At 35.8% G+C, this 12,579-nt stretch overlaps 1 protein-coding gene across 1 annotated transcript; it reads left to right on the forward strand.

Annotated features, from left to right (window-relative positions):
* On the forward strand, positions 374-12,564 carry LOC18605258 (ATP-dependent DNA helicase SRS2-like protein At4g25120). The gene is made up of 29 exons (XM_018118069.1): positions 374-688; positions 1,140-1,782; positions 1,905-1,946; positions 2,215-2,378; positions 2,846-3,050; positions 3,562-3,618; positions 3,703-3,808; positions 3,898-4,031; positions 4,171-4,245; positions 4,363-4,488; positions 4,591-4,722; positions 4,817-4,900; positions 4,996-5,130; positions 5,236-5,336; positions 6,132-6,198; positions 6,539-6,589; positions 7,074-7,151; positions 7,620-7,826; positions 7,950-7,988; positions 8,152-8,223; positions 8,318-8,404; positions 8,480-8,536; positions 9,705-9,910; positions 9,987-10,080; positions 10,464-10,514; positions 10,917-10,979; positions 11,169-11,228; positions 11,379-11,441; positions 11,833-12,564. Exons 1-29 carry the CDS (start codon positions 528-530, stop codon positions 11,920-11,922), a joined length of 3,450 nt encoding a protein of 1,149 aa, XP_017973558.1. The 5' UTR covers positions 374-527; the 3' UTR covers positions 11,923-12,564.

Consider the following 12,579-nt stretch of genomic DNA (forward strand, 5'->3'; position numbering starts at 1 on the left):
ACGATTAATCAATATATTTTATCTTGAATAGATTATCATATCTAAAATGAGTCAATCTACGTTACCAAATAGATTAATCATATTTCAAAGTGATAATCCTATCATGTTGTATAATTTGCATAATAAACATTTTATGCTAATTGTAAAAAATTTAATACAATTAATTAGTTATACTGAATTTGTATAATTTCATTATCTTTGCAGGAAATGACAGGTAAACATGAATTGGTAAAGACAAGTAACAAACAGTGAAGTGGGCTTTGTTGAACCGTTGGAAGCCCAAATAAGTTATATTTTACATCCATTCAAACATAAGAGGCGAAGCTCAAAAGCTCAAGGCCCATAATTTGAACTTTCCAATTTCAAGAGGGAAAAACCAGAAACGTTCTTCAAGAATCAAGACGCCACTGCCCGCGACACCAATCCCTCCACCCATCTCGCAACAGTTCTTTTCACCTTCCAGGTTTACCCGTCGAACTATCAATATGTTCTGAGCTCTCGACCAACTCAGCCATAATCAAAAGCAAATGCCCAAAGAAAATGTTAGTTTCACGCCTCTCTCGCCCGCGAACCAGACTCCGCAGCTGCAAAACCCTCGGATTTCTCAGAATTTCAGAGCCACCAAGCCTTTCCTCGTTCGTAAACGGAATCGCGATGACAGATATTTTACCGATCATTTTCCTTGCAGGTAATCCATTTTCCGTTAGGTTAGGGTTTCCTGTTTTTTCAATCGCGAGAAAGCTGTGGAAAGAAAATAGGGATTTTATGTCACATGTTCGATAGTTTTCCTGTTTGTTTGTTGATTGTAAAGCTGAGGTATTTTCTAGTTCTAATTTGAAAATCTTGATGCTCTGTTTTTATAGTGGAGAAAGTTTACGAGAATATCATTGCTTAGACTTTTACATCTTACTAGCTATTTTCCAAATAACTTAGTCTAATTTAAAAGCAATTCTTCCACATTAGACAAGCGAAGATGTGATGTAACACATCATTTTCGCCTTCTTTTTCTTGCTTCACCCCCCATCCTTAGAAAAATCATCAATGTTATAGGTTATGTTTAAAGTTGTTCTGATTCTTTGAACTTGTCCTGCAGATGTGTTAACAGAAACTTGTGTTTATTCTATTTGTTTTTGTTCCAGATCTAAGGATGGAATTGATAGTGGGTTGCCAGCTTTAATTACTGGCGTCAAGAGAGTTCCTCTTATGGAGATACCTATGAACACACCATCACCATTTTCTACTGCTGGATCTAAGTCCATAAAGAGTCAAAATGGCGAGTTTTCTAATGTCAGACCCATGGCTGGTTCTATGGACACTGAATGCTTATCTGATCCTTTTATAACCCCTACAAAAAAACCAGATTTCTCTAATTTAAGTGATTCTTTCTTGACACCTAGCCTTCTAGATGAGGATTTTGATGAATCTATGTTGGAAGAAATCGATGCTATATGTGAGCAGCAGTCTGCAGCAAAAGCAGAAAGGGAGGATCTAAATGTCAACATTGACATGAGAGGTCAGCAATATGACTATAGTTGTAGTGATCATATCGCTGCTTCGATTCTCACTACTAATGAGAATGTAAGAGCAGAAAGTGCAGTAGATACCAGGAATTATTTTGGGTTAAAAGAGGACGATCTAAGCAGTTTGGGGACAGTACAGAGTGGGGGCATGCCCGACGGATATTCAAAATACTTGCAATCTTTGAATGATAGACAGCGTGATGCAGCTTGTAGTGATATAAAAATTCCTTTAATGATTACTGCTGGTCCAGGAAGCGGAAAGGTCTCTTCCTCTCTCAAATTCTCATAATAGACTTACACATTCGCTCATTGAACTTATCTTTACAATAGTTCATTTCTGTTTGTTCATTTATAGTAACAGCTGAACTATCTTCTTTATTTTAGACTTCCACAATGGTTGGGCGTGTTCTGATGTTGCTTAATGAGGTATTCATTGTTTTTTCTTTGATAACATTTGCTTTGTCTTTCAATTTGCTCTTTATTTTTTTCCTTTTAATTTCCTTTTGTCAGTTGTCGGTGGAGACATCCCCTGACTTGCCCTTTTTTTCTTCCTTTTAATAACATAAAAAATCTGACATCTTAGAAGATTCCAAAGATGCCCTAATTTTCTGTCTATCACTACCAGGTTATCCACTATTCTGTTCTTTTGACTAGTTGATTTTTTTTTATCTCCAATCCTCTAAAACATTGTCAGGGTGTTAGTCCATCAAACATCTTGGCAATGACTTTCACTACAGCTGCAGCTTCTGAAATGAGAGATCGTATTGGTGCAGTGGCTGGCAAGGCAACGGCTAAAGAACTTACAATTAGCACATTCCATTCATTCTCTTTGCAGCTGTGTCGTTCACATGCAGAGAAGTATGCCTAAGCTTCTTTAATGTTTTCCAAACTTAATGAGTGCATTTGCTTTTGGATACTCTTTTATCATAAGATAAATAAATCCTCAGTATGTTTTTAATTTCCTTTTTCATGCATTTTGAAAACCTGATTGAATTTCCAGTTGGTGTTTTTAATGTTTTATAGTATCTGAAAGTGCGAAACTTATAAGCATTGAGCCTCTGAATGATGTCCAAATATGATGCACTTCAATTATTAAAAAGTCAGTGAAAACCAAGGGCCTGGAAACATGCACAAGTGGTGTGTGAGAGAGAGCTCTTGTCACTGCTTTGTTTCTCTTTCAGAGGACTACTGGCATCAGAGGCAATGGTTTAGAATGGAAAATAAAATACGTGGTTGAGGCAGAATTGAATTAAATGTAACTCTGTAAATTTTTTTAACATTTTTTGGTCATATCTGTATCTGACATATGAGAATCTATGTTATAGGTTAGAGCGTACATCAGAGTTTCTAATTTATGGACATGGACAACAAAGAAGAGCAATCATTGAGGCAGTGCGGTTATTAGAAAATGAAAAGAGTGGACAAAAGGATGATGCTTGCAGGTCAAGCACAACTGAAATTTTAAATGGTGTGAGACATCCAGAATATTTTAAGGATAAATCAAAGAAATGGCAGAAGTTTGTGACTCAGGTTAGTTATTTGTAAAATATCTGTATGTTCATATTTTAAAATTTATCTAATATTTCTGATGCAAAGAGTTTGCTTGCATTGACTATTTGCTTTGGTCTTCTGTCATTTTATTTTCTTGGTGCACTTGGTCGAGGCTAGAGGGTAATAGGGACTTGAACCTTGGATGTTCACTTTTCATTGGAGGTACCAACCACTAGGGCAAGCCTATTTTGACATCATTTTATCGACTCATCTAGTTTGACATGTTGACTTGCTGTTTTCAACTGCTATACAATTTGTCCTTGTTTGGTAGACTGGAGTTAGCTTAATTTCTTTTGTAGAGAAGGTTGCTGCCCTTTTGCTCATCACTGGAATAATTTATTCTGTGTCAATGATGCATCTTTTTAGAATCACCAAAACCATGAACTTTGCCCATATTTTATATTTGTTCTTTGCTTTTTTTCGTCATGTGGAGCTAGCAAAATGTTTCTTTCTTTTTGTGGAATTTAAACCTTATTATTCGTCATTTCAGGCAAAAGCTTCTGGTAAGACTCCAGAAGAGTGCCGTAAAATGGGTGATGAAATAGGAGTAAGCTGATAAATGCTGTTTCATAAATTATTTTTCCTAGTTTTGCTTATGTTTGTGTGATTCTTAACTCTACATCTGAATCAGGCTGCAGTTCTTGGAAGTTACAGTGACATATTAAGGTCTTGCAATGCTTTAGATTATCATGACTTAATCAGTTGTTCAGTGAAGCTGCTCACACAATATCCTGAAGGTTCATGCAATAGAATACATGTAGTCAATTTGTGCAACTATCTTTTTTTATTCATTTGCTGAAAACTTTTTGCTTTTTCCGATTTTAAGTGTTCAAGGAGTGCCAAGATTCATGGAAAGCCATCATAGTAGATGAATTTCAGGATACCAGTGCAATGCAATACAGTCTGCTGCGGATTCTTGCATCCCATAACCACATAACAATTGTTGGTGATGATGACCAGGTTTACCTCTTTATCTTCTATACCTCCATTTTAGGAAGTTGACTCTTTTTTTTTTTTCCTTCTTTCCCCATTGATGCTCTAAGTTTTACTAAGTTCCTTTCCCAACTATGCTAAGCCAATGGCTTCTATGTTACTTCAGTCAATTTTCAGCTTCAATGGAGCTGACATTTCTGGTTTTGATTCATTTCGCAAAGATTTTCCAAACTACAAAGAGGTCTGACCACCTGCTCTTCAACACCTATGTATTCTACATCTCATTACAGAATGAAGTTTGTTAATTTACATCATTATTGGTTTTGATTCCCATATTTCGCATGCATTAATCATCCAGATAAGACTTATCAGAAACTATCGATCCACCCGCTGTATCGTTGAGGCTGCATCATGTCTTATACAAAATAATACAAAAAGATGCCTGTCAAAGAATTTTCTTTCTGAAAATTCCTATGGATCTAAGGTATGTTAATTGTGCCATTTTCTCCATAACTTTAATGTTTTCCAATTTATGTTTAGTTCATAACCTTTCTTTCTTCTTTGTGGTTTGATTGAAAAAACATAGATCACCATCAAGGAATGTTATAACGAGGATGCACAGTGTGCCTTTGTCGTTGACAAGATTTTGGAAACTGCATCTAATGGTACAATTGCTAGTTGCTCCTTTGGGAAAATTGCAATTCTTTACCGGAGGCAGGTCAAGCTTACTCTCCATAGTTTAAATATGATGAAAGTTTGATTATAGTTTGTAAATATCTACTGAAAAATCTTAGCTTCAACTTTTTCTACAGGTCTCGGGAAAAGTTTTTCAAACTACCTTCCGTAACAGGAAAATACCATTTAATCTTCATGGTGTGGCTTTTTACAGGAAAAAGGTTGCGGGAATTCTTTGAAATTCCTCTTCTATAACATCTATGGTAGTTAATTTGTTCCCAACTTACATGTTGATGAAACACTAATCTCTTGACAGGTAGTTAGAGCTATTATTGCTATGCTTAAAACAGCATTGCCTGCTTGTGATGATGGTGCCTATCGTAAAGGATTCAAGGCTTTGCTTCCTTTTGAAAAAGAGGAAAAGAAGAGGGTACACATTGCAATTGAATGTGTATATGCATATTCTTGTTTTTCAAAAACTCCTTTCTTCAGACTTATGTGCTCAGCATGGTCCTCTGATATTTGAAAAAATTCCTTCTCATGCTCCCTTTTGCAGGTAATTGAACATGTAGAAAAAATTGCAGCTTGTAGAAAATGCAGCTTCATATCAGCTGCCAGTGACATCTTTAGTGCAAAGATTTCTGGTACCTTCAAGAGGTTTTCTTATCTATCTTCCTACAATAATTTTTCCTCTTTGTTCTTGTCTGATTAAACACTAGAAATCCCTTGTAAAATTAACTTCTTGATCATGATTGCTGGCTGTAGTCTGTTAGGCTGCTTATAATAGTGCTGAGTTTACTTTCTATAAATTAAAGTCCTGCTGCTATTGTCCTTTCTTCTCAGCAATTTACTGCATTTGGAAAAGATGAAGGACTGACCTAATAGTAGTTAATGAGACCCACATATTGTACATTTTTTTTTTTATGGTTTCTGTATATACCAGTCTGAATGCTGGTCCAAAATTTGACACTTGAAATGGAAGTGGGAAAGCATACGTAAGAAAATACCTGAGTTGGATGAAGTTAATTAGTTTAAAGAAAGTACCCACATATTGATTAGTTGTCTTAGTTAAAAGGGCTATTGCCAATTATTGACATTGGGCTCCTTGAAAGTCTCTTATTCTCACTCATGTGGGATCAGGTCCTGACCTAACATAATGTTGAATAGTAAGTATTGTTTGGAGCTAGTGACCTTCTGAAATAAAAGTGAGCAAGTGGCTAGGTGACCTTTTTAAACCTGCATAATTAATACGGAGTAGCTATCAAAACATAGGGTTAGATTTTTGAAAGTTTACTGCTTCAACACGGTTGTTTAAATAAATGACACAGCCACTTCTTTTGGTGGATTGAGCATGTAGAAAGTTGCTTATCTCTGTGCCTTTTTTTGTCCAATAGACTGCCTGTCTAATCTCTCCTGAACATACTTAAACATGATTTCTACAATTGATCACAGAAGTCAACTTACACAAGGTCGTAAAGTGCTACTGACACTGGAAATGATATCAAAACTTGTTCAGAGGGTAAGTTATCAGTTATATTGTGTCAATTACTTGGATATTTCATCAATATTTATTCCCATTATTAGAAGAAAAACCAAATTTTAAGTATGTGGTGAAAATAAAGGCAAAATGAACTGCATCTTGTGGTCATTTGTGACCTGTGGAAGACACCTTTCGTTTCCAACCTGTTTGATGTTTTTCTCTGCTAGACTCAAGTGCTTCTTCAGAGACAAAGTTTGATACTAGCTATGCTTTGTTCTAAGTCAGATAATAGACTCACATGCTTCTTCAAAGACAAAGTTAGATACCAGTCAAAACTTACTTTTCGGGGAAGTTCATATTAGTTATTGTCATTTTGCAGGAACAATCAATTTCAGCAGTCATAACTTCAGTATCAAACATGATACCTCAGGTTTGCTCATGTGCTTCCTGTCTTTAAACTTTTACAAGTAAATTGGCATAAGATTATTACGCTATTTTTCTAAAAGATATTGTTGCTAAATTAAATTACATTGTCATCAACTGAATATTGATAAATGCTTTCTTTCCCTCCGCTTATATTACAACAGACATATCCAAGCTTCTGCTCATTCAAAATTTCCAGTTTTCATCCTCTATCAAATTAGTTTAAGGTTCTCAATGCTTTCACAATCTCTCTTTATGATCTATTGCTAATCAGCTTGCTCTTTTGACCTTTAATCGAATTCCTCTTATCATTTTTTTCAGGCTCTCTGTGCCATTGTTGATTTTATTTAATTTGTAAAAGAGAATTATACCTCTGAAGAGTGTGATATATGCTAAAATGAGATGGCTTTCTCTTTAATGTGTCATTGCCATTTCATGGTTCTGTTTATACTGACATTTCAATCATCTACTGATTTGGTCATAACTTTCAGAAATATCTTCTTGAACAACGAGCAGTTATAGACGTTGATGGAGGAAAATTGCTTAATGAGGACAATGATGTCAGATCTGTAAGTTACGAGTTTCCACGCTGATGCTGCAACTTATATTGAAGTTTTTATTTGTTAGGATATTTAATCTGTATTTGTTGTTAGACCAGGACAAACCCTTATTTACATTTTGTTTTTCTTTTTGTTCAGGCTGTTTTTTACTGTTATTTTTCTTATTCATATGGTGATTACATGACAGTAGAGTTAATTGTCTATATGTGACTCTGGCCCTCTGGTTGGATAAAATCTGAAGATAGTGCTGGTTTACTTTAATTGTTTTTGTTGCATCTGCTGGTACAGAGTTCAGTATTTAGAATCTTATTCACCTTAAAGTCATTTATGCAGTCACCAAGCTGCACATCTGTTCAGCTTGTAACTTATCTCTAATAATTTCCACCAACTTTCTTCTTTCAAAAGCTAAATTTACATCCATTGATGAAGTTCTATGATCAATTCAAAGAATACATATTTCATTGGTCCACCTTGCAGGTTCTTCAGTACCTACTAGATGATGTTTCTGATTTCCTGTCTACCCAATTTACTGACAGAGAAGAGAACAGAGAGACTGGAGAGGAAAAAGGCTGTGTCAGTGTACTAAATTTTTTCATTGACTACATAACTGAGCGTGAGAGAGAAAATTTTCGTTCTCGAAGGCATGACAATGAAAATTCTGTTACCTTGACTACCATTCATCAGGTTGTCTATCTCCTCAGCAAACATTCTTCTTATTTGTTTTGAGGATTCTCATATTAATGTCCTTCTGGAGTTGGTGAATATACTTTTCTGAACTTTCTCTTTAACTTACTATTGTGTTTGCAGTCGAAAGGCTTGGAATGGGACATGGTCTTCATAGTAAAGGTATATTCCTATCTTAATTTGTTAATGCTAGTTGAACCCTTACGGAAACAACTGCTACAATTATTCTATTCAAAATGAAATCACGTGAAAATTTATGACATTACCTTCACTGATTCCTTTCAATTATCATTATTTATATCTAATAGATGATGCTGTAATACAGGCAAATGAAACAGAGATTCCTTTGATACATGAATTCAATGGTGCTGCAACTGAAAATGGGACATCGATAGAGGTATGCTTTTCCCAGGCTTAAAAGTTGACAATTCATTCTACTATGTTAATGTTTTAATCATGATGCTTACTAATTTGCAATCAAATATATTTAGGAGGAAAGACGCCTGTTATATGTGGCAATGACCCGTGCTCGTCAAAAACTTTTCGTTCTGTATGTTACAATGGATTCAAATTGGCAGGTTTGAACTATTTGAAGCTTTAGCAATATGGCGTTTACTTTTGTCAATTTGGAGGTAACATTGTGGCAACTGCAGATGCTTCAACCTTCACGGTTTCTTAAAGAAATCCCAGATCATCTTCTAGAAAGTCAGGTAGTTATAGCTAATTGAGAAGTTACATAGATTATTATCTCAATAATCTGTTGGCTCAGCCCTCTGATGTTGCTGCTCCTTCTATATGGCATATTAGTTCATTTGCATCACAGAAGTGCATAATATACATCAGGTATCAAAGTGATTATTTATTGTACAAATTTAAAATTGTCTGTCATCTTCATGGAATTTCAAAAAAAAAAAATATGAAAATGCATTAAATTATTTATTTCAACTCTCAAAATATTTTAACCTACATCTCTCATTTGTGTGCTGTTAGAATCGTTATCTAGATTTGTAATTCCTGAGTTTGTGTGAACCATTATCTAGATTGTGCAATACTTGAGTTTGCTAACACATTCTTTCTTGTGTGAAAGTATTGATTCCCTTTACTGGTAAGATAATTTGCTGCATGACAAATTTCTGGAATGGGTGTTTTGGATGTCATTTGTGCAATGGGTGCTGGTAAAATAGTTGATGGGTGGATTTACAGGCTGCTGTCATTTTCTGGCGGATCAAAGTCTGAGTCGTGGTGCATGCTTTGTGTGGTTTTTGCTGAGATATACTTTATCATAGTGAAATGACCTGTTGATGACTTAAGAACTCTTTTTGGCTAAGTATATGTTTTTGGTGAAATGTTTCTGTTATAGATTGGAACTGTACAGGGTGGGCTTTCATTTTGTAAGAGAGGGTTCAGGCAATGGTTGTATAGGGTGGGTGGTTTTTATGGGTCAAACTCTGTTTTTCCTATGTAAGGCTACAAACTTATGTAACCCCATTGAATCATTGAATCAATGAAATAGTTCATGGCTTAGCGAAAAAAAAAAAAAAACATTAGCTTTTCTTATAAGTTCCATTTTTCTTTGGATGGCATGTACTTCTCAGTATAACCTCTTAAAGCATTGAGTGATACATAGCTAAATACGGATTAAGTAGGCATTGGAACTTGCACTTTCAGAAGTGCAGAATTATTTGTCACTGAAAGTCTGAAGCTTTATTCACCCATTACCGACAAAACATAAATGTTTTTTCCCCATAGTAATGATCAAATCATTTCACTTCTGACCTGATGTTTTTGTGCTTACTCTCGTTAGTTTCCATGCCAGAATGTTTTTTGAGTTGATGGTGCTCACTTTGATTCCACATTTTAAATGGATATATGATGTAGGCTGAAGCAAGCATGGATGTTTTGAAAACCACACATCAAGACATTCCAAAAGAAATTGCACAGTTTACCACTGAACTGCCAAGTGAAAAGCAATCCTCTGTAGCCAACATGGTGCCAGAAAATTTCCTTGACGCTCAAAATAATGCAGCCTCAGAAGAGTCTGCAGAGTTAGTTAAGGCATGCAGTGGAAGTACTTTTTTAACAAGGTTTTCCCTCAAACAGTAATGGATAAAGTGCTTTATGTAAATGCATCTTTCCTCAGCTCTTGTCATTTTCTTGCAGATTCAGTGTGGAGGAGAGATCAATCATCTCCCACTTATTCCATCAATGGGCCAGGAAGCAAGCCTTTCAAGAGCCTAGGAGGTTGCTTGATAAGGTAACCTTTGTTCAAATGTGAGGAAGGGTAAAGAGGCTCCCTTGTTTCCAAGTTTCAACAATATTCCTTTAACATCAATCCGTGTCTCATCACTAAGATATAGATTACCTTTTGTCTCCCTTTTTTCCTTTTCCCTCTTATTTGTTTGATTGGGAGAGGGGGGGAATGGGGAGGCTTAGATGTTTGTATTTTATGAAAAGGTTATGGACAGACTTTAGCCTTTAACCTAATCTCCGTTTTAGCTTTCTACTAATAGCATCTTAGTCTATATCAAACTGACTCTTTTCTGTTTTACTTTACTCCTGCCACGATGAACTGCATGTGATGTGAATATTTGAAGTGTGGTTTTTAACCACTATTTTTTCTTTGACTTATAACTGCAGGTTCGCTTTGTAATTGATGAGCGCCTGAGGGTCAAGAATTATAAACACAAGGTCACACCAGTTCTCCATTAGCAATAGCCTGTTAATGCTCCTTTAGCCCATGGCCTGTTCACATTAATCTTATCTGTGTACTTTTACTGTTATATCAAATAAACTCTCCTCTGGTTTTGAGCGAAAAAGCAAAAACAAAAATAAAAGAGCAAAGGAAACCTCTTCAGTTGCATGGCATGTAGTCTCTTTATGGGAACTTTCCTGCTGGATCGTCCCTGCTCTTAATTATGTCCCCAATTACCTGAGCTGAAATGGCAAAAAAATGTCATTGGCCAGATTTGGCCTCCAGCAGGGAGGCTTCCAGGAGGAACAATTAGGATTTGGTTCAACCAATTTTGATTTCATATGTCCGTGCAAGATACAGATTATTCTAACAGTTACATGATTTACATTATTTATCAGGAAGTTCTGCGTGGATTAAGGCCATGTTTGAGCTGTGAGGAAGCATTTCACTACGCAGAATATGTAAGTATATATTGCTGTTCTCAACAGTCGGATTTCGTATAAAAAGATGAAAAGGATGTAATTGACGTCTATGATGGCCGACTTTTCTCGCGAGCTTTCTTATTCTGTACAAGTTAATTGAAGATTTCTGAATGCCTATTTCTTTGATACAACCATAAGACGTTGATAATATGAGTACGTCCTTTATAGGTAGTGAGGTGGGAGCAAATCCCTGCTGATAAACGTTCTCACTTAATGCGGGAAAAACAGGTTTGGTCTTTTTTTCAGATTCTAGGTTTCTGTTGTAGTTTTTCTTACTTCTTCTCAAAACAAAGTAACATACTATTTAGAGATAATTAAACTATCGGTGCCTTCGTTCTCTTTTACTTCTGAAAATGGAGCTGTTTTTTCATCTTCTAGGAGCATTTCCAGAAACTAAGGATGGAGAATTCGATGGGTTCATCAGCAGCAACATCTAAACAGGTATGTTAAAAATCTTTTATTTCACTAGTACTTCCCATCTAGCTACTTCATAAGTCATATAACTTCTCATCTCAATGACTTCATTATCCATTCAAGATATTTATGATCATTAGCTCGTGTCTCGTGAAACCTTGCAAGTTCGCCTAGCCACATGATGAGGCATATGAAACTTGAAAGCTAAAGCATTTAACGCTGCACAAGATTGAGTTCACGCCTTGAACTATGAAAATGCATGATCGTATCATCCGAACTCCATCATTTCCTCTCATAGTCATGAGTCATGGGATTGATTATCTCCACAAGTTTGACGCTTATGTTTCACATTAATTTGTCGAACCAAATCCGTCACCGGTCAACTTACGAAATAAACTATCATCTCTTTTCAATGTAGATTGCTTATCTGCAAAGTTTGGGCTGCACCGTCATTCCCACTTCAAGACTTCATGCTTCTCGTCTGATTGAGCAGTACAAATCGCTGTAACTATAGTCTGTTCTGAAGAAGCCTGCACATAACAGTGATACCCAGATCCAGTTGCACGTGGTATATTTTTAACTAACCTGGTGCGCTGTTAATGTGGACTATAAATGTTGGTATGAATAGAAAACTTGCATTGGCCTTATCAATTGGGTTTAATTTGATAGTGTTCAAATGCTAGGCATAACCAATGCTTTATATAGCTGAAAGATTAAATTACAAGATCTATTGTAATTGACCAAGTTGGATTCATTCCACATTAATGAATGCCCAGCTGAATGTAGGACAATATGATATCCCTATGGGCCCTTGTGTAAGGTAGGATAATATGATGCGTTTGTTTTTGTTCTAAGTAATGGGATGCTCTGCACAGAGAAAAATGGTATGTTTTTTGGGTGTAAAGTTCCTCAGTTGGGCTCAGTTTTTGTAAATAGGTAGGATTCACAGGTTCTCTTAGTTACCTTTTTGTATTCAGGATGATTCCTAAAGGGGAGATATTGGGAAGGTATACTGATCAGGAAGTGAGTATACCAACCAATATTTGGTGTTTTTGCTGATAAGGTTGTCTCTTGTATTTGAGCTGAGGGAAACCAATTTCCTCCCATCGCATTCTAATGAAATCCCAATTTAACTTTCAAAAAAAAAAAATGAATACCCAGCTGA

The sequence above is a fragment of the Theobroma cacao genome, chromosome 3 (genome assembly GCF_000208745.1).
Source record: "Theobroma cacao cultivar B97-61/B2 chromosome 3, Criollo_cocoa_genome_V2, whole genome shotgun sequence".
Taxonomy (NCBI): domain Eukaryota; kingdom Viridiplantae; phylum Streptophyta; class Magnoliopsida; order Malvales; family Malvaceae; genus Theobroma; species Theobroma cacao.